This window comes from Chroicocephalus ridibundus, chromosome 14, assembly GCF_963924245.1.
Source record: "Chroicocephalus ridibundus chromosome 14, bChrRid1.1, whole genome shotgun sequence".
NCBI classification, from domain to species: domain Eukaryota; kingdom Metazoa; phylum Chordata; class Aves; order Charadriiformes; family Laridae; genus Chroicocephalus; species Chroicocephalus ridibundus.
Genome location: NC_086297.1, coordinates 5,845,752 through 5,867,768, shown reverse-complemented (window position 1 = coordinate 5,867,768; position 22,017 = coordinate 5,845,752). Strand labels below are relative to the sequence as shown.

Sequence of the window (22,017 nt, the reverse complement as noted above, 5' to 3'; positions counted from 1 at the left end):
TCTATCAAGCATCAACAGGGGGAAAACCAGCAAGATGCAGAAGAAACTTATTAGCCAAAAAGGCCTTTAGCTTATAACTCCCAAAGTATGGGAAGAATAACAGGAGCTGATGCAGATAATGTTAGATCTACTGGAGATACAATAACAGCCTTCATGTGGCCCTGCTGGAACATGGTAGAGCTGAAGGAAGGCTTGGGGCTAGAGGCAGCGTCAGACTTGTGGAGACGCACACTGAAAGCCAGGACACAAGTCGCACTTGCTGCAGAGGGTCACAAATTCCTGTTTCAGCGGGGCAGACGGCAGCGATGACTCAGGCATATCACATTACTGGTAAATTTGCCCCGGTTCACGCTTTCCCTTAGGCAGGAGGCACCGTACCCAGCTTTTCCAGGAAGCATATTGTATCCTGTCAGGGGATTTGTGGGGGGCAAGGGGTACTCTGCCCCGCAAGAGCAGAGCTCATGTTCTACGTATGGAAAATAAGTCCCAAGGCAGGCTTGGCACTGCCCTCTGGGGAGCTTACAGACAACATGGAAAGTATTAAATTCTGATGGGAGCAGCAGCTGGCTCCTATCGGAAAGCCACTATCTCTATCCTTTTAAAATCCTTAGCGTTTCTTTTCTCACTGGAGAGATAAACAGCCGACCAAGGTCATTTGTGCTCTGCCGGCCAAGGAAGATGTGCAGAGGCTGCAGGGCAGCGCAGCTTGGCCCGTCAGAGGTGGGATGCTTTGAACAACACTGTTCCTGCAAAAATAACAGTACCAAGCACGACTTGGGGTTAAACCAAGGCCCTTCTTCAGTGCCTGAGTGGATCATAGCGTCACTGCTTCCGACTGCCAGTGGGCTGCAAGGCAGCAGCAGCGTAAGTGGAAATTAGTCTCTTTATGGATGTCAGGCAGGACTGCAACCCTCTATCAAAGCAGAACACAGCTGAACATAAAACGACCCCCTTGGCAACGGCACCGTATCAAATAAATCGTTGTCTCAACTTACCTTGTGAATGCGTTATCCTTTTGCAAACGGAGAGTAAACATAGCAGACGAGGCAAGCTGATCGGCAGAAACCGGAGCTCCGAGGCAGGGTCCCCTTACACAACAGTAGTCCTTTTCCCCGGCAGGTCGGAGGAGTTTTCGTAGGCAGAGACGAGCCCCTTTGCCCAGCGGGTGCCGGGGGAGCCCTGCTGCATCACCACCAGCCGGATGGGAGGCTGGGTGTCTGCAGGGACCTCGGGAGCATATTCCTTGCTGGGATCCTTCCCCCTGCAGTCATAGAGCACGCAGGAAATCAGGAAAACCAGAAGCAAAATAACATAACTAGCTACCAGAATGATGAGATTCAAGGTAACAGGGTCAATCTCCAAATAAAACTCCATTTGGTCCCATACTGTTGAGTGCAAACCCAGAGAATGAAGTGTCATATGCACGAGTGAGCGACGGCTAACTGATCAGAATAGATGTATTGGCTTTGCGGTAAAAATACATTAATCCTCAGGTCTCCTGTAGCAATGGATTTCCCCGAACTGGATGATTAAAGCAGCTCAGTTTAATAACTTAAGCTCCTTCTTTTAATGCCACGTTGCCTACAGTGGCAGAAGCTAAATTTGAATGCTATATTGACAGGAAAACATCCCCCTTGCTCAGGGAATATCTCTTTCCTTGACGGGCAGGTACCAAACGGGATTTCCACTAAGGGCGTTTTGCAGCATCCGCCTTCTAGAAGGGGTTTTGGGCTCATGGGCTGAAGAAAACTGAACTGTGTAATTAGTAAACAAATACAAAAATAAATTCGGGAGAAGGTAATTTGCAAAGTAACTTTTCTCAAAAACTAATGAGCCTGGCTCTGATTTTGACTTAAGACCTTTTTACCATGCCCCAGTGCTATGGAAGGGCTTTTAAAGTGAATTAAAGACTTTTATTCCCCACTTCCATACCAGGATTACTGGCACACGTCACAGCACCGTATCGCACGCTGCCCAGCCCGTCCTTACACAAACTGAGCTGTAGGACCCGGCTTCCTACAGGCTCCTCTGTCCCCTTCGAGTCTCCTGCATACAAGATGCAACACGACTGGAGGATTTCTGCAGCCAGGGCACCACCGATTTATTTTTCCTATGTGGACTCTCTGCTTGCTAAAAAAATGGTGAAGTTTGCGATGTGTCTGTCCCCTGCCTGGGAGCAGCACCAGGCTGCCCAGCCGTAAAACCTGCAAGTACTTTTTGTGTCTTCCAAGTTTACATCTCTGAAGCTGATGAGCATGTAGGGACGCATGTACAGCTGCCACACTGCCCACATGGGGCTTGCTTGTTTCCCTAGAAAACTGTCCTAGAAAGACCACCCCTCCTCCAAAAAAAGATGTACCAGTGTCTAAGATACCAGGAAGGCAGATGGGAAGGGCAGGAGGTGATGCTGCTGAGCACCACAGACCCTACGTCGGCATGCTTGCTGCTTCCACGCAAAACTCCAAGGTCTTGGTCAGCATTACAGCACAGGAGGGTTTTAGGAAGAGATTAGACTGTCCCAGCTCTTAGTGCTGGCAGAGCCGTGGAAAAGGGCTTTACATGTCAGTGGGAATCCGATCCAGCCCGTCTAAGCTGTAAGAAATATGTCATGGGGCCATCCTGCTGCCGCAGACCTTGACACATGCCGCTCGTTTTAAGGCCAACGTATCTGCATCCTCCACCGTCTGCCCTCCCGGCCCTCTGTAGCCCAGAAATTCGCACTGAGAGGTAATTCCAAGCCCGGCATCGCAGGAGGCACGCTTAGCAGCGAGGGGGGAGCCCCACGGCACATTTGTGTGACCCTCACGTCGTGTGTCTGTTGCACATCACATGCCACGTCTGAATCAGACCAGGCATTTGGCTGTTCAGTGCAGTTTAGACGAGGTGGAGATTTTTCAAGACGGGCTAAAGCTTTTGATTATGCACTTCCCCTCCAAAGCAATGACGACTGGAGCTGGGACTTTGTTTTGACGCTCACTGGGAAACTGGAAGTCTCTTGAAAATCCCTCCAAAATGCCTCAGAAGCACAAGCACCTTTGAAAAGCAATAGGGTGTCTGGTCTTAAATTTCAATTACGTTCCACTACAAAAAAATTAGTATTGAAGTAGTAAATACCATGTAGTTCACATGTTGAGAGAGATATGGGATTTTACATTAGTTTAAGTCTTTTAAACTAGTTCTTGAATGGCAGCCTGGATTCTGAAAACTCAGCACTGTGCTTGCGAAAGAAAGTTTATGGGATTTTTCTCCCTTGCATTTATTTAGTACCAGCAAGTTTGCCAAACCTGAATTGTCTCCTCTAAAGTCCTCCAGGCTAATAGCTTGGTTTCAGATTTCTGTCTAATATTGCAGCTGGGAGATACATGACATTGAGTGTTTAATTTAGATAGGCATCACGCCAGCTTTTAGGGGGACTTTTCAAAACTTAAAATCAGGGACTAGATTACTGCACCACCTTCCGTGTTGCTGCAGACGTGCTCTCTCCGAGAGAGAAAAGCCTCCACATTTCTACATCTCCGCAGCTTCTCAAAACGCTGCCTTAGAGTGAAAATACATTATATTTTCAAAACACCTCTTGAAGGCTGTACAGGGCTGGGTGTGCAGCAAGGAGAGCTCACAGTTATGCTTTCGTTGTGTTCCCAGGAGCCCCATCCTTGAGCTGCTTACAGCAGCCTGCGTCTGGAGTCAGCGCACTGAAAACAGAAGGCTACAAGGAGATTTGGCTTCGATACGATTACTTATTCCCTCCTCCCAGGGCATGTCTAGGGCAGACTGTAGACATTCACTGATATTCCTGTGCCCAAGGATGGCCAGGGTCTAACATCACCTGCAGCCCTGTCTCACGAGCAGGAGCATCACGCCACCTCGGGAACCTTGTCTGCGCACACGCTGGGGCTTTAAATAGTGAAGCCCGGCTCCAGCAAGCTGGCAATTCTCCTGGGTCAGTGTCCCAGAGTCCTCCCCTGCTTGACACCACTCCCTCCTGCCCATCCTGCAGCCACAGCTCCGAGGCTGACCATCCCTTGGCAGCCATTGGCATCTCACCCTCCTCCTGCTGTTTATGCCTACACCCTTTTCTTAAGAAAAGTCATTCAAATCCCTGTTCACATCTGCACTGATGGAGGACTGACAGCTTCCCCAGCTCTGTGGTGAGCAGGAACACATTTCCCCCAGGCAAGTGAGAGTCTCAGAAGCTTTGGAGGACTGGGAAAAACCCAAGCAAGTTGGGCTTGTGCTTCCCCAGGCAGTGCCGGGAGCCCGGCTGATGTTCGGGGCAAAGCTCTGCCTTGCGCTTGTGCAGGCAGCTCTAACAGCAGCAGGTGAGACACTGTCTGTGGGACCCACATTCCTCAGACGTCCAAAACTTATCTGTGCTATAACTGCTTCAAAGGCCAGATCAGCTCCGCCATCGGCTGTACCAGGGTGCAGAGATGGTATTTTGCACAAAACCTTTGCTATATCCTCTAAAAGTAAATTAGCTGGAGTCTGCTATTTATTTATTCCACTATTCCATTAAGTATTGTTTGACAAAAAGCCTACCCCAAGGGCCAGAGCTCCCGGCTAGAGACTCAAGGCCACCAGCTGACACCAATGCAACTCCACACTCAGTTCTTCCCTCTTATTATGTCCACTTCAATTTATAGACACTTAGGGACAGAAAGCACCTCTTCTTCTGCAAGAACTCAGTTCAACTGGGATGAGTGATGAGGGAATAAGATGTAGATAACAGAAAATTACTTTTTTTAAAATAATTTTTGCTTGAAGCCATTGTACAGTGAATTTCACAGTACAAAAGTTCAGAGGTTATTAAAACAGAAGAGAACTTCTCTATGATCAGAGAAAAAAACCAGATTTTAAAAAGAAAGTCTTGGGAAGAGGTTCTAGTGGGAGAGAGCCACAAGTGCTCTGTTTTGAGAGAAACTACAGCACAAATAGCAAAGGGATTACAGGCAATGGCTGAAGAAAAGAAAGCAGTCTGTGAGAAACTGCAGCATCTTCTCCTCTAAGGCAGGAGTTAACTAATAGGTCCCTGCTGTGCCAGCTCTTCTTGACTATAGCAGGTCGGGGCTGATCACACGAGCATTTTGGCTGGCAGATCCAAGACACAGCAGCTCAGAAGGGTGACCCATCGCACAATGCATCGAGATGGATGTACACAGAAAGGGACCGGGCTCTGCTGGACTCGGCCATATGAAAGCAAAAAGCAGTTCCCAGTCCTGGTGCTTCCCAGATGAAGCCTGAGTAGCCGGAGGCCTGGCAGAGCCTCGTGTGCTGCATAAAACACAGCTCGCCCGATTCCAGCCAGCTGCACCTTGGAGCTGCCACCCAGCAAGACAGCCATCACTGCCGGGCTTGATTGGCTTAACTGCGGTGTCATTGCTAAAAATAGCACCTAGGAAATAAATCTCTTGGATCCTGGTGCAGTGTGAAAGAGGGGAATACAGATGGCAGCAATCCCAGCATATTTCAAACAGAATAACAAAACAGACAAGGTATCAGAAAGGACAGACCTACCTCCTGGATAACATCCTGCCTTGTCTCTGCAGCTCGGGACAGCGAAGGTGGACAGGCTGCAGGCAGCTGCCCAAGTCCATCGCCTTCCTCATACGAGAAGTCATAACTTAAGGCAAACTGCAGAGATTTAAGGGCACTGAGGAGAAATCTGGTGTGACCAGGAACCAAACTCTGGTTACTCCAATACCTACAGTCCAAATCTTAAACACTCAGAGCAAATCCAAGGAAAGCAGATTTGCTATGCGCATCGTGTGCGGATACCAGTGGCAGAAATACAGCCACTGAGCTCCTCCTTGGGGACGTCTCAGGGGTGCAACAAACACCTGCCTGAACTGTGTTTGGTGTTTGAGAAGGGGCCACACACAAGTGAGTTTAGCCTATGGCTTCTGGGCTCTTGCCCTCCTCTGGCACAAGCTCTGCTGGGGTGGAAGAGAGCTTGGACCCCCCACCCTTACTCTGGGTATAGCAGCGTCCTGTTCTGCAAGGAGCTGCTCGCCCAGGTCTCCGCTGCTGCCTTTTTTCCATAGTGCAGGAAGTAGTTTAATGTATTTGAGAATTTTGGTGAAAGGGGACTGGAACTGAGCAGCGCCGCTAAAAATAACGAGGGACAGGAGCCCAGAGGATTTTTCCTACCGGCCTCTCTCAGCTCACGCCAGTTTATCCCGGCAGCGTTACAGGTGCCTCACTCGGGCTGACCACACGTAGGTGCTGTTGCTTTCCTTATGAAAGCATCCAAAATGCCAGGCAGCGGCGAGCGGCCGCTGGGCTGCGGCAGCGCCCGGCAGGTGGCATTGGAAGATCGACCCACAGCCCAGGCACAACCCTCTCTGCGAAGTCCTATAGCACCGCTATACATATATACCTCTATGCGTCTAATTATTTTTTTTTAAACTCTTTTGGTCAATAGCGTCACCTCTTTGTCAGCATCTGAAGAGAGAAAGGACCTTCCACTCTAGATGCTCAGGGCTTACACTAGGCTCGCTCTCAGGAAGCATTTGAGTGCAGCAGTTAAACCATCTCCTGCTTTAGGGGTGCATTTATTATCTATTTGATCTCTACAGCATTAGAAAACAGCTATTAAAAACGCTGCTTCTGGGAAAGGAATGGAAATTCAAAGGAAAGTGAAAAGGAAAAATACAGAACAGTCATTATCATACAGAACTAGTCTACTTGGTTATTTGTATTGCAGTTCCCCCCTCAGACCCTAAACCCACAAATACACCAGTCAGTGAAATGCCTGACTTTGAGACTATGAATAATCCTACAGAGGTGAAAGAGACAACTGATACTTGGGGTTAAGCACATCCTGAACCATGCTAGAAAAAAAGTCAGAAGCTCAAAACAAAGACTGAAGTCTTACCATATTAAGCATTGCTCACAAACATTGCCCACACATCTCCAGCTCCTCTCCCCAAAAACCTAGAGACCACATCTTCCCCACCCACAAAAACACCCCCCACCTACAGCCCCTTACACCCAGCAGGCCAACACACTGACTTAAATCCCATTTCCTCTATCTGCAAATCAATTTACTAGAAAAGTCTCAGCTGGAGAGGATCCGCTCCTCAGTAAAATAAAACCAGTTGCCATGAGGTGGCAGATGCTGATCAGCTATTTTTCTGATTGCCTTTTCTTTGTCTCAGGGCTCCAGGTGAGATGTATCCCTCAAACCCATGGCCCAGCTGAGATGTATCAAACAGAAACGGGGTGCCAGTGTTTATTCCTACCTGAGTTCCCTGCTAGAGGGCTCTGCTGCCATCAGGACTGGCTCTCTTTGGTGCTGCAAGAAGCAAAACCCAAAAGGATCTGATTTTTTTTTTCTGTGACATTTGCTTTGGATATGGGTTTTGCAATCAAAAAGTTAATTTCCCTAGAGAGGAGTGTGCACAAGTCCAGGATGACGCGTGACAAAGGGGCTGAGGGGTTGGAGAGCTCAGCCCTGGCCGGTGGGTTCAGGAGATGTGACAGTCGGGCGGCACTCCTTCCCATGATCTCCAGTAGGATGTAATTCAAATGATGCTGAACATTCATACAGAATAGTTTAAAATTTAATCGCCTATTTTGTTAACCACAGAGACAGATTTGATGTGAAAGGTAAAACCCTTGACTTGATTTTAGAAGTGGTCCAAATCTTCCTGTGAGATAAATCTCCATAACTTTATCAATATAATGGGGCTGATATCAACAGATGTGGGTGCGTTTTAGCCAGTGCTACTCTGTAAGGTGAGAGCCTATAGAGGATTAATACCTGAAGAAAGGGTCCGTGCTTATTTTTCTTCTCTTGGTAACTTTCCAATGAGAGCTCAACTACCTCAAACTGTGGCAAATCTAGTTTCACAAGCTGTGAAATATTTAGTCTTGTCCTCAGCTGCTTGAGAAGCATATGCAAATGTAAATGCCTTCTCATTATTAATGGTGAAATGATTTCCAAACAGGAGGAAGAAAATGAAAATGTTTTGTGTTGAGTGCAAGTCTCCTGGAATGGGTCACAGATGGGTAAAGCAGACTCAAACTGGGTTTCGATTTTGCTGGAGCTGGGCTGCTCGCTTGGTTTGTCTTCTGTCCCGTAACATATCTTCTGCAAGAACTAATCAAGATAATGCAGATATAAAATCGGAGTGACATAGACATGGTTGCATCAAATTCAGTGAATTTCCTTTTGCCCGCACCATCTGAGTTTGTTATTAAACTCAAAATTACAGGGTATAAACTATCCATCCTTTGCACTGTTCTGACTTGGTGATGCACAAATAACTTCAGTCAAGTCTTTAAGGATACAGTTCCCGTATTTCCCTGGCACTGAAGTACATGCTTTGTGAATTGGGATGGATTTAGGTGCACACAGCATTCAGCTCAGGCACGTGGATTTAGCTGAACTTGGGCTATTAACTACATTATGGCTGTCAGAAATACAATTATTATCATAGGTAGTAAAGCACTTAACATGAGAAATCACAAAGTGAGAGCTATAGCTTCTTGTTTTAGAGCACTACAGCTTCTTGGTTTATTGCTTATGAAGATGAAGGGCCATATTCTTTCCTTCCTCATTCCCAGTAAATCAGGATTTTGCCGATCTGGCTCACAGTGACTGGAGCCGCTGGGGCATCTTCACAGGAGGCACTTGGTGTGCTGAGAGCTGGGGTATGCTGGGGACAGTAACTTCTTCTGCACAACTGCAGCCTGGGAGAGGAAAATAGGTGCTGGCACCCTTTGGTGACGTCCCAGAAAAGCCAGGTGTTAAAGACATGCAGGAGAAACTCCAGTACCCGGGCTGAGAGAGCTGAAATGAAGGCTCCGGCTTTTGGCAGTGCTGCGCACCAATTTTTGCCATTGCAGAGAGAGCTGCTGAACAATTCCCTGGTTCTGTTTGGCACAAAACCTACACATCTTTCCTCAGGGTGGCATATGTGTGTTTGCCTCTCCTTCTGTTTGCCTTGCATAAACCCCCGTGGGGTGGGATGTAAGGAATACATCACTATTCCTGGGGCATGTTTGAGCGCTGGTGTGATCATGTTACAAATCTGCGGGCAATAAATCAGTTTTGCTTCTGAATGCAATCTGCTTTTTCTTGATTTGCTTTCAAGACTTTGCTGCCTTGGGAGAACCGGCAACACGTAGCTACTTTTCAAGGAACTTTCATGAGCTGGGCACAGGTAGAGGCTCTTTGCCCAAGTGTGCAGGTTGGAAGGCAGAATAAAACACAAGAGTCACCACGGTTGTGGTGCCACCGCTGAAGTGGCCCTACGAAACCACTGGTCTCCAGCTCTGACTCCTGACCCCTGCTTTGTTGCATACAGTGGTGGGTGAAGAAGAGAGAGAGGATTTGGATGATAAGAAGAAGAAGGATTCTCTAAAAATAATGTGGAAAAATCTGCCTAAGAAGGTCTCGCAGAGCTCTCTGCTTGATTCAGCTGGGGTGCAACCCGAGAGAAAAACCCCTGAGGTTTCCTGAAGCAGCTTTTCTTGTTTGTTTTGGTTTTTCAGGCTCCTCACTAGGACCTCTGCAAATCTGTGTCACATCATGTGTGAAGGCAGTGAATAAAGTGAACTCTGAATTTAGCTTTTTTAGTTTTTTTCAGGGAATCCAGGCCTCCCTCAGAAGAGGATACTTGAATACCAGTCAGACACCTGGTGAACAAACCAGCTGTTCACAGCTGTTCTTTCCATCTCTCTTTTTCATTGTTTGCAGAAACAATGAAGTGATCGAGGACTAAGAGGGTTGAACTGACGAAAAAAAGAGACCCAAGTGCCAAACTCTTTAGTGCTCTTTGTAAAACCCAAATAAATGGAAAAATAAATCAAGCTTAGACATCAACAGGAAATTGAAAAGTTACATCAATGGGAAGACAGAAATGTATACGTCAATCATTTGGCTGGAGATGTTGTGGTATAAACAGATTTTTATCACATATAGCTCTCTATTCAAATAATTATGTCCTAGATTTCTTTTGTACATAGAGTACAATTTTGCCAACAAGCCTCTGGGAACAAATGTGAAAAATAGAGCAAGACTGGCTTTGCTGTCCCTGATTTCAAGTTCGCAAAGTTTTTAAATCATCGGTTTAATTCAGAAAAACAGAAAAGGCTTATACCTAATCCTCAGCCAAGGCTGCAGGACTTGTTCAACGCCTGCAGCTAGGCACATGCCTACATGTTTTGCTGAACAGAGATGGCCTCCTTGAGCTGTGCCATTCCCACTGTGTTCAGACCTAATCAGTGCTGTGACCTCTCTTTTCCCTCCTTCACAGCGACCCGCATTTCTTTCAGTTAGTTCATTTGCCCACAGGGAAAGGTTAAATGTGACAGCAGCCCATCATCAACCCAGCGCCCCGAGCTCCCGTTCCCATCACCGCACCTCGCGGACGATGCAGTTCCCGTCACCACACCTCGTGGCTGACGCACAAGGTCAGCCTGGCGCCACCTCCATCGCAGGGACGTGGTCCCTCCTGACGGGAACCACGCTGCTGCCAGCCGCCCTTGGGCGCAGATAACCGGCCCTTGAGGACAAAGCCTTTGCCTTCCTTTTGAGATGTAAGATATGGGGATACAAACAGTAATAAATAACTGATGTGTCAGTCTGAACTGAATCCTGTTCCCCAGCCTCACCCACTTCCACTCTGTTTACCACCAGGCTTTTTTTTTCCTCTTTCTGCTTCTTCCACACCCACCTTTTAATTTTGTATTCCCTTGGACAATTGTGGGCCTCCAGTCTGCAGCAAGGGACTTTTCCTGGGAGTATTTTGTCTCTGAGGAGGAGGGAACCATGTCCCCATGCTGTCGGGAGGTTTGGGCCTCTGATCTCCTTCCAGCCTTGCTCCTGACACTTGGGCTCTCCCTCTTGTCTAGACCCATCAGTTATAGCGCAGTCAGTCCTGCCATGTTCCTTGGGTTTCTTTCTTGGCACCAGGCACTGTTTTCTGCTGCGAATTTAGCCCCAATCATTTTTGCATTGTTCTGTCCCAGTCACTATCTTATCATTGCTGCATTGTTCCTTTTTGGCTTCCTCTGCGGTTCCTGTCCGTCTTCTTTGTGTATCACTGTAGGCTTAGCTTCAGTCAAGTTTTGATGTCATTCTTCGGGCATCTTGTTACTGCTAATTCATAACACTCTGGTTTCATTCTGTTCCTGTCAATGCACTTCAACCTCTCTTAGCAAAAACTCAGCTGAACTCAAGTCAAATGTATCCTTCAACTGACCAAGAAGTCTTGAGCGGAAGTGGAAGTCAAGGTGGTGGGAAGGTGACCACGAAAATGTTCACAAGCACAACACAAAATGAGGACTTGTTTGACCCAAGCTTCCCCCAGAGCTGCAGAGCCGAGCCCAGCTAACCAAAACCCCTGTGATGCTCTGCAGACCCCATTTGTGTGAACTCCAGCCAAAATACCGTTATGTTCTGAAACCTAGTTGAGCTCTAAATGGATACCTCAGGTTGCTTTCCCTAAAAATGGCAATATTAACATTTTCATATATTGGTAGGATACAAATGCCACAACTGAGATCTGCTCCAGTCTGGAACTGAAGTTGAAATGTAAAGATCAAAAAAAATTACGACCCCACAAAAACATCACCAGATGCCTACATCAGCCCACAAGTCAATATACTGGTTCCAAAGCAGGGGAGCACATATGGATAGAGCCGGATAGAGCCACGCAGGTGTGTACATCCTCATCTCTGAGGCCCCTTGGCTGCTCTGGTTGCAGCCAGAGGCTCGTGCCTGTTTTCGCTGGCATTTACTTTTACTTTCCTGCTGAAGAAGATCTTGTATGGAAACACTATTGTGTTTCTGTCTCCAAGTGACTGCTGAGGTCCTGGTTTGCCAGATCAAGCAGACGGCCAACTTAATGCACATGTGAATAAAATGACTTCTCTTCATGCTTTCAAGTAAGTAATTAGCCACCCGCTAGCACTTAACTGTGTATTGTGTCATTCAGTGGAGACAAATCAGAAGCAAGACTGACACAAATACATGACATTCTAAGTATGATTTCAACATTTTTGCCAATTGCTCAGCAACTTCTTTTGGTTAGCAGCACACTTAATCTTCATGTAGCAAAGGAGGCCAAGGAGGAAATTTTGAGAGCTTAAGCTTTAAATCCTCCAGGCATTAAATCCACCACTTGTGTCAGAGGTAGGTCATCTGTGAAAAGGGAGGATGACACAGCAATTTATGCTCTTGGCCTGAGTGCCACACTGTATAAGGACGTCTGTTTTCAATTTAATATAACAAACCTGTCGTTTGTCTAATGTTTAGTGGCTCTTGGTCACAGTTATCCTCAGATAATCAATAATCCCTTGGAACAGAGATGCTCTAGTCAAATTGTTAGCCATGTGTCATCTTTGACTGTGAGTCGGTGATGCATTCCGGCAGCCTGGCAGCTGCAGCCCTCCCGAACCCGATCAGTGCAGAGACATAACCAAACCAAAGCAAAACTTTGTGCGATGTGAGACCGGTACATGCCAACCTCCTCTCTGGTGTCACCTCCTCACTGATCACACTTCAGTTAACGTGAGGGCTACATCGGGGCAGCGGTGGCTGAGCCTCCCGATAGTGAAAAGTCTGAACTCCACCATCAGTATTGTCCTGGTTTGCGTAGTACCTCAATAAACTAACTGCAGCCAAGTGTTTTCATTCTTATTCTGACAGATCAGCTAATTAGAGTGCAAAATAATATTCTCAAGCTTGGCAAATCCTTTCGACTTTGAAAGATTTTGTTATTTATTTATTTTTTGCTCAGACAACATGGAGACTCAGTGCTAAACTACACAAAACAAATTAAATATCCCATTTCAAACAGTTGGCTCTGGTCTGGAAGCACTTCAGTTGATTGCCGTGATTCAAAGGAGAAAAATTATTTCATTTTGAATACAGTAATGCTTTTTAAACAGCACGTTGGCTGACCCATCCTGGATCACGACCTCAAGAGCTTCACATACATGTTTTTGAAAATAAGGTTTGTGTCTTGCCTCATCGAATGGGTGCTCAAGATTCACAGCTGTGGTAAGGGGAGAGGAGTTGCCCATCTGCCCCTTGACACTGTTTCAAGGGAGACACACAGAGGTCTAGAATGACCCACACTGGTGTGTTATCCCAACCCCAACCGCATGGCCCTGAACCACAAAGCAGTGTACAAGAAGCCCCACAGTAGACACGGACAGTTCTTCAGTGACAAAGGGAATGGCTCGTTTGTACGAGTGTGTGTCTGTAAGTGTAAGGATTTAAAGGTCAGACTCATGTGGAAAAAGCATAGAGGATGTATCTTTTTCACAGATATAGCAGTTTTGCTTTAGGGCTTTCCATACATCCCACCACTTCCTAGAAATCCCCTCTCCTTTCTGTTGAGTACATGTTTGAGGTGGTTGTTTCCGAGGGCAGGGGTCAGTCTCTCCCCAGCAAGCCTGCCTTACCCCTGCTGTTGGAGGAGCAGAGGAGAAGGGCTGAGCCACCACGGGCTGGGACTGATCTGCGCCAGGAGCGCTTGGAGACAAGATGACCACAAGACAGCAAGGAAGGGGTATGCTGCTCCATCAGTGGTGGGTTTATCTGGGTGACCTGACCCATGCCGCAAGGGCAGAGAGCCCAATCAGCTGTGCTGATGGCCATCGCAAGCTCAGGCCACCAGGGGAGGCTGTTCTCAGTGACACCTGGGTGTGTTACATCCCCAGGTCTTCTGTGGCAATATCTGCAATTGCTGCCATCAGAGGTTGACTGAACCATCCTTCTGGGCTGGATTCACACCAAAGTGTGTTTTTGAGATCCACGGCTGAAATCTCCTAAGAAGCCACAGATTCTCACAGATCAGGTGGAAATCAGTAGCCATCCCCCAGGACATGTCCTTCAGCTTCACAAAGGACAGAGTTTTAAAGCAGCAGCACATGGCTTTAGCAAAAGTCTTGGGATGTAATGGAAGGTAAATGCGATGCCTGATCCTGCAGAGATGATATTTGTGCTCAGAGGTGTGTTAAGTTTCACAAGACTCAGCACAACACTCAGGCTCCATGTGGACCACCCAGTTGCATGGCAGGAAACCCATTTTCCTCGTGGTTTCAGCCATGTCTGTGCCGGACTGCTGCATTAAAGCTCTCTTGTTTTCCCAGCTGGTCTGTGTGCTTGAGATCAGGTCACTGAAAGCAAAGGGCTTGCTCAGAAGTTAAACAAAAGCTCTTTCAAGTTTAAAAAGAAGAAAAAAGAAAAAAGCCCACCTGCAGGGAGCTCCCTTCTCCAAAGAGGAAGAGTTAGGTTTGGAGGTGGTTCTGCAAGAAATCCAAGGCTGCACTGGCCCACGACACACACAAGGTGTGTGTGGTGGGTGAGATTTGACTACCTCTTTAAGAACGAGAATTTCAGGAAAAGACTTCAGCAACAGAAATATATACCCAGGATTTCAGATAAGGGATCAAACTCCCTTCCTGATACACAGACATCAGAAAAACTAAGGAGGACACAAGGGACTGGCTAAAAGGAGATCAAAACTCAAATGGATGGATCCAGAACATAGAAGCTCAGTTCCTACCACAGCCACAAACTTCGTATGTGATTTTAACACTTAGTTACTGCAAGCATGAAATCTGGGACTGGCTGCAGGACACCAGGAGCTGTTAAGTCACTCGAATTCAAGGGAGGAGGGAGAAGGGAGAAGTAGTCCACCTGCTCGCAGTCCCAGCCCCTGTTCTCCTCCCCCATCCTCATCTTTGTTCACCAAATATCCTGGGGAGCAAAAGGGAAGGAGATTCTTCTTTTCTGATTTTATTTTCCTTGGAATATGGGTCAGGCCCCTACTCTGTGGGAATACAGAGACAGGCCCATCTTGCACTGTCCTAAATGGGTGGTCCCACCCCAGACAGCTGCAGAGCTCTCTCAGATATTTTGGGACTCACCCAACCCTGTTGTCGTGAGCATGCTGAGCATGCCGGTCTTCTCTTGGGAGAGGACCTGCAGGATATGGTCCAAGAGAGGAAGATCCATAGCACACCATCCCCAAAGGCAGATGCCTGGGTCTAGGGAGGTGCCAGTATGAAGTCCCATCTGTCCTTCAGGTGGTACCATCTACCCTGGTGCTATTAAAGTAACTCAAGAAGCTCAACCATGAACATCCACAAGTGAAATACAGCTGCATGTCCTGGTGGGACAGCCATCATCATGGCATGGCTGGGCTGCAGCGCAACGAGGAGGAGCTGCTGAGGGGGAAGTTTCCCTGGACACATAGTAATGCTTCCAGTTTTACTGCTGATCAGGTTTCCAAGAGCCAGGCACTGCAATCAAGTCATTCAATGGCAGCTCTTTTTTTTTTCCCCCGGAGCACAGAAATCAAGACCCCTACTTGTCTGGCAGGAACCAAACAGGTTTTGAATGAATCAGAATCACTGGAGAAAAACATAAAGCCTTTAATGTTTTATGCAGAAACAACAACTGTAAGTGCTCCATGAGCACACTGGGGTGTCACACATCGATCCCCTGGTATCTTATGTCCTTGTAGACATACTGTCTTGATTTTTAAATAACTGCAAGAGCAGAAAATTTGTTCCCATGGAAGCTATTTTTTATTACAATCCTAAACCTAATCTTGATTCTTCCAAGTGTACTTTGGACTATAGCCAATCTGTGCACGTGTGGTAGGAAGCCGCCTCGCACAACTCCCTGCAAAATGGGACAACTGAGAGCAGCTCCACAGGCTCCCGTGGCATCCAAGTCCAGGAGAAGCAGAAGGCAGCAACAGCAGGCTCAGCTGGCGAGGAGGTTGGCAAGTGGCACCCTGCAGGGGCCAGGGAAGAGGCTGGTGTTATGGTAACGAGGTGCAAAAGCAACATGTAGAGATTATAAAAAAAAAAAAAAAAGGAGAGCGAGCTCCTTTGATAGCCTTAATATCACAATCAGGAGAAACTTCCTGGCCTCATATTTTCCATATAAACACTCTCCACTGGATAAAGTTAATGGTTCCCTAACTGCAACGCAGAAGGGCTTGATCAGTTCAATTGACGTCACAGATTCAGTATTTTAATGAAATGTGCTGTGCTTCCCCCATTTATATGTTTGACCCTAACCTTTACCAGATGTTCAATTCATGCTCACTCACAGACACTGCAGTACTGTGTTTTGGAGGCTCTTGGAAATCTGAAATGCTGAAGTGGAAATAAAATCCTCTGACACGAACTCTTTTGTTTGAGCTGCTCCCTGCTATGGGCGACAGGCTGTGTGGAGGGCTCTGCTCTGTACCGAGGAGAAACAGAGAAAAAAGGGGCCAAAAGGGTTATATTGTGCACTGCCTGCCTATGCGGGAGTGTAAAGGATCCCCCTGCCACTGAATAGGGCTGAAATCACAGCTCCCCCCTGTACCCTCCCCAGGCAGTGGCCCTGAGACCAGCAAGGAAAGGTGAGCCTGTGTCAGAGGGAGCAGAAAAAGAGCTAGAAAACCTGAATTCAGCGTTTGGCTCTGCTGCATCTCCCTTGGGCAAACTGTTTCTGCCTCTCAGCCTTGTTTCCCAGCCATAAAACAGGACAATGTCCCTTTGCCCAGTTACACCCATCAGGGGCAGGGCTGCGCTGGGGAGAGGCTGCATGGCTGGGACTGCGAGGGCTCACTCGTGTCCCCTGGGACGGCCCGGGCTCTTCCTTGGGTGTAAAGCATGTCATCAAAAAAGATGGCATCAAAAGTTTTCTGGTATTTGGTGCTCATTTAGAAAGTCATTTGTTCTGCAAAGAGAAGATAAAATGATGGAGCAAGAGAGGGTTAAAAGGAGATCCACGTTCCCAAACCTCAGCTTTGGTTTTCGATCACTTCATTTTAGATAAATTGGAAGCGGGACCCAAGCCACCCTTTAGTTCTGGGTTTGGATTAGCAAATTGAAAGTCACTGATGAGGTTTTGCAAAACCAAACCCATATCCTTGGCCTGATCCTAGCTGAAACTGAGCTAGCCCTGAGCAAAAATAAGTGAATCACTCTTTAAAACACACACACCAAAAATGCTGAACTCAACAACCACAAACTGAGAGAAGGAGCATATGAGAGCCTGTGCAAAGCACTCATTTCATTTAACCCAGGAAAGACCGAACTTGCAGCACCAGCACTTTGCAACAGATTAGACAGTAAAAACATTTGAAAATGTTAAAAAAATTAAAATTGATGGTTTTGTTTTTAGTAATTCCATGCACACATATAAAAGCTATGTATTTTGCGTCCAAACAGTTTGTGTTCACCCCTGAGCAGATGACAGTGGCTGTTACCACGGCAACCTCAGACCTGCTCATGTTTCCCTTTGACATCGACCCTGCAATCACAGTTCCGTGGGTCCAATCAAAGTGGGACCGAGGTTCTCCTGACCCTGGGATAAAAGCAGCTACATGTGGAGCCAGACCAGCATAGCTGCCCTGCCTCACGTGCACACCTTGCTGTAACCCAAAACAGTATCCATGTTTAAGTAAATCTGAAGTATGGATTATGTTCTTGAAAGTCACAGCTGCCTCTCAGCACCATCTAACTGCAAAGGAAATCTCCCTCCCGCCTGCTGTGGCCAGTGGATGAAGAGATGCTCGCGAAGGACAAGCCCTCCCCAGCCCGTGTGCCACAGAGCAGAACGCGGGGACAGGACTGATGGGCTGGGTGCGGGCTGGCTGCATCGATGCAGACACCCAAGCCCGAGTCATGGGCTGGTTTCTGTGTGCCAGAGGAGGAGCAGCAGCACCCCAGGAGCCATGGGTGAGGGTTTGGGCGAGGGCTGCGCACCACCACAGCGATGCCACTGCAGCACTGTCCACGTCAGCAGCGGCTGCCCCACGGCACCACCAGCCTGGGCTTTTCTTCCCAGAAGATGCAAAAAGAAGTGGGAATCATACAGTAACTCAAACCAGGCTGCAGAAAGCAGATGCTCTGCCTGCAGGTTCGCAGCTGAGGCGCTTGGGGCTTGCTGCGGGGTGTGCACAGTGTCACAGACCTGCGTGGCCGCTGCAGCAATGCCCCCTTAATCCCGTCTCCTGGTCACCAGCCCATTAACACCACCACACTTTTATTAGCAGGAAATCCTAAATTCAACCATCAAGATGTTAATGTAATTGCAATCCGATAAAAACAGCAGGCAGGGCCCCTCTTGGCCCTGAGGTGGGCAGAGGGGCTCCTCTGAGTTCCCAGGTTCCCAGTAAATACAACCTGAGCATGAACAGTTAAGAGTATTTTACCAGTGGCGACAAGAGGGATTCAAGCAGAGTAGGAAATAATAACATCTTCATTTGGATCAGGGCCGCGAACTTGACCGGGCTGTCTTTTCTGCCACAATTTACACATCCCTACAGACATACATATTGGAAGTGATTTTTACAGCCAGCCAGGAGACAGCCACACAACCCACACCAGCTCTGGCAGGAATCACATGCCTCAGGCCCCTACAATGTGTCTGCCTCTCTGGCAAGAAGAATGCAGAGGCTTGTTTTTCTGGTATCCCTTAAGCTCATTTGGTTTTATTTCCCTTTACTTACTGGCAATAAATTGTTCCATTTCTCTTGCTCACCAAACATTTTTCTTCATATTCTGGGGTTTTTTGTTTGCTCATTTGTTGCGACAGGCATGATGAAAAACTCTGTCTGGGTTTGCCAGATCACGCACCAAAGCTAACATGGGACGCGCAGCTTCGTTAGTCACTTCTTAGAACTCCGCCTTCAGCTCCCGATCCCAGCCCAGCCCCGAGGGACAGAACCACACTGGAAGACATCCAGACCCTGGACCCAGCCAGGCTTTCCCACCTCCTGCCTTCCTACGCACGGCTTTTTGTCCAGCCCTTCGCCCCAGTGAGGGTTAAAGGACTGATGGATCTTGTAGGTGCTCGCTGTGTAAGGATTTGTACCGCAAGGACAAGAAGCTAAAAGGGAATTCTGGCTTCTCTTTCTGAGGAAAATCACTTATTGAGGGAAAGGCTCTGTCCCCCAGATGCTCTTCTTTACAATGTCAGCTGTGGCTGACACATGGTCTGACACAGTGGGTTGGAGAAAAAAATTTGAGCATCACCTGGTGTGCGTTGTTTGGAGACCAGTTAGCTTTTCCTAGTTTATGTACTTTTTTCCCCTGATTAAAAAAGCACTAAAAGCAATAACCTGTAATACCAAAAGTGTCAAGATCAGAGATGCGCTGAGCCCAGTGAATGCACAGCTCCTCTCGCAACAACCGTCTCCCTGGATGGCTTAACTCCACTGCCAAAGGAAACTGCCTCAAGTGAAGGGAAGTGGAGCCAATGAAGCAGACAGCATAATAATTTTTTTCTGTTTTCACAACTGGCCATAGAGGACTGACAGTCTGGATTTATGGCTGGGTTTACAGCCTTTGCTGCCTCCTAGCAGCTGTTGTGCAAAATAAACCACCACCCAAAACAAAAATCACCGAGTTGAGAATATTGCGCCTGAAAGGAAAAAGTGCAGGCACTTATTAATGAAATTAATTATTGATAATAAAATATCCAGGAGGGAAAAGTATTTATCATCCTCTCCTTGAGATGAGATGTGCAAGTCCCTCTTTTCTCTACTCACGAATACATGCTCACTCAGGAGAAACACTTGGCAGCGCCGGTGCTTGTCCGGGGCACAGGTTTTTGCTGGAGGGCTTTACCCATCTCTCCCACTCCAGCTGGAGCTGAACCGCAGGAATAAACTAAGAAAAATGTGGAGGAAAAAAAGTGAACAGGATTATCAAAACTAAGAGTGGGAGCCACAGAGCAATCTGGCCTTTCTTGCCGGGTTGCAGTATCGGATTCACCACGTGGCACTGAGGTCTAACTGGGCTCCCATGCAAGATGTGCAGACCCTGGTCGAACCCAAGCGGTGACGCTGCCTGCAGCATTTCAAGCCCTGCTCGTCTGGAAGACCTGCCCAAAAACTGCAGCCTCAAGCAATCAGAAAGACATGGGAAAAAAAGAAAGAGTGGGTCAATACCATGGATAAAAGTAGGGTTGCTATTAGGGTTAAAGCGTGGGTTTGGGGACGATGACACTTTGGGGCCAGGCTGGCAGGAAGGCTGGCTCCAGCATGGAGGTGACAACTGCAGTGAGTTTGGTGGCTCTGAACTGAACTCGCTGGCTCACATGGGAGGGGAAGAAAGAAACGGGATTTGAAAATGGTGGTTGTATTGGACATGCTGAAGTCGCTGCTGATTTTAGGCCAGGGAAGAATGATCTGCTGTGTTCCCTGGTCGTTTTGGCTCTCTCTCATAAAAGCACTTAAAAAGCTGTCTAGCTTCAAGTATGTGCTTAAGTGCCTTGCTGAATTAGTCAATTAGCATATCCACTTGCCTGCAATCTTTGCAAAAGTCAATTGAAAGCGCTGGGATATTGATGAATGCTTTTGACGGCCTGTGGAGCAGACCACAGGTACCGAGTTACCCTCCCCAGTCACACCTCCATAGCCTGTGTCAGCCCAGCCCCGCTGCCCGAGGAAAAGCTGAGCTTGGCTGCTTGTCTCTGGTCATCTCTAAGCTATATTGAGCCAGTTTTTGTGATCAGCTTTGTCGAGTCATTTGAAGACTCAGTGCCATTTGGAAACTCCTGGCTGCATGAAGCAGGGCTCAGCATGTCCTGCCAGAAGTGGGCTTAAATGCTTGTGTTTGGAGTTTGCTTTTCCTGCGAATTGAGGCTCTGAACTCCAGTGATGCTTTTCCTTTGATTTAATTAAGGGAAGCTGTTTCCAAGGATTCATACATATAGCTCACATCACAGACTTCAAGAGCAGTGATGCACCCTGAGATGCAGCGGATGTGATTCACGGTGATTCACGGGCTGAGTCCAGCTGCCAAATGAGTCAGCACTTGCAGCAACCTCACCGTAATCCACCCGCCAAAATTAAGGACCTGTGGTACCATGTCTATGCCGGGTGGAAGATGCACCCCAGCCATCCCATTGCTCCTCGGACCACAGCACACAGCAGTGGCCCTTCCCCATCCCCAGGACAATGTCCTGTGGGACCTGCATCTCTGCACCATCACAGACACATTCACATTCCCCAATGGGGAATTTAAAATCTTGCCTTGCTGACGTCTCTAGTTTGCTCATGGTAAGTATATAGCAAAAAAAAGCCGAATTTCTGGCGAATATCAAGCCTGGGTGCAGAAGACCTCAAGTCTTCTCAGCTCATTAAAAGCCAGACTCGAGCCAATTCCAAAGGAACTTGTAGCCAAATGAAGTGCTGAAACAAGTTATTTCTTTTAAAACTTCTGTGGAAGCAATATTCTCGCTGGTGCAGCCCAAGGGGAGGATCACAGCGCTGGCCCGCGTGCCCCTTCCCCTCTCACGTTTGCCAAACAGCAGCAAATAACAGATTTTTTTTTTCCCCTTTCCGCAGAAGGTGCAATCTGAATTCTTGCCGATACTTGTAAAATTTGAAAGCTGAGCAAGCCTGAATTTTGCACACACACCCCCAAACACAGACCCCATGTAATTTGTGATGCGTTTCTGCAGATGCAGGGGAGGACGGCGACCATCTGTTTTTCTGGATGGGAGAGCAAAAGAGCCATGAAGAAAGTTCTGGTGAGGCGGTTCAGCTCTGGGCTGTGATTTATAGCTGTTAATACAACAAATCCTCTCCAATTGCCTGGCGTTGCTCAGGAACCAGCATCCAGCTAACAGAGCAAGCTAAGGTCAGGCGAGTTTAATGACGACCGACTTGACTGGGAAAGCGAGGGAAAGGCCAGAGAAATCGCTGCCCTCGGGGCCAAGCTAAATCCCTGCAGGCTGGGGCTTCACAGCTGCTGGCCAGGAAGGAGCGATGGGCGCTGCCACGTCCCAGTGGCCTCACTCGCAAAATGGGGTTTAACCTGCAAATGGAAGGACTCATCCCTCGCCTCCGCCCTTGCGGAAGCATTGCCAGAGACCGACTGCAGCGGTCAGCTCTGTCCCGGCACGTGTCAGGGCAGACTGCAGCGTTGGCACTTGCAAGGAGGGCAGCAAGACTGAAATTTTATTTTGGATGGACTGAAAAAATTGCTTAACAAACCAAACTTTTTATTTCAAATTATTGGGGTTTAATTTTTTTCCTT

At 47.7% G+C, this 22,017-nt stretch overlaps 1 protein-coding gene across 1 annotated transcript; it reads right to left on the bottom strand.

Annotated features, from left to right (window-relative positions):
* Nucleotides 1–1,001: 1,001 nt before the first annotated feature.
* Nucleotides 1,002–1,389, bottom strand: SMIM36 (small integral membrane protein 36). Its single transcript, XM_063351646.1, has one exon. It carries the CDS (start codon nt 1,372–1,374, stop codon nt 1,090–1,092), a length of 285 nt encoding a protein of 94 aa, XP_063207716.1. The 5' UTR covers nt 1,375–1,389; the 3' UTR covers nt 1,002–1,089.
* Nucleotides 1,390–22,017: the final 20,628 nt, after the last annotated feature.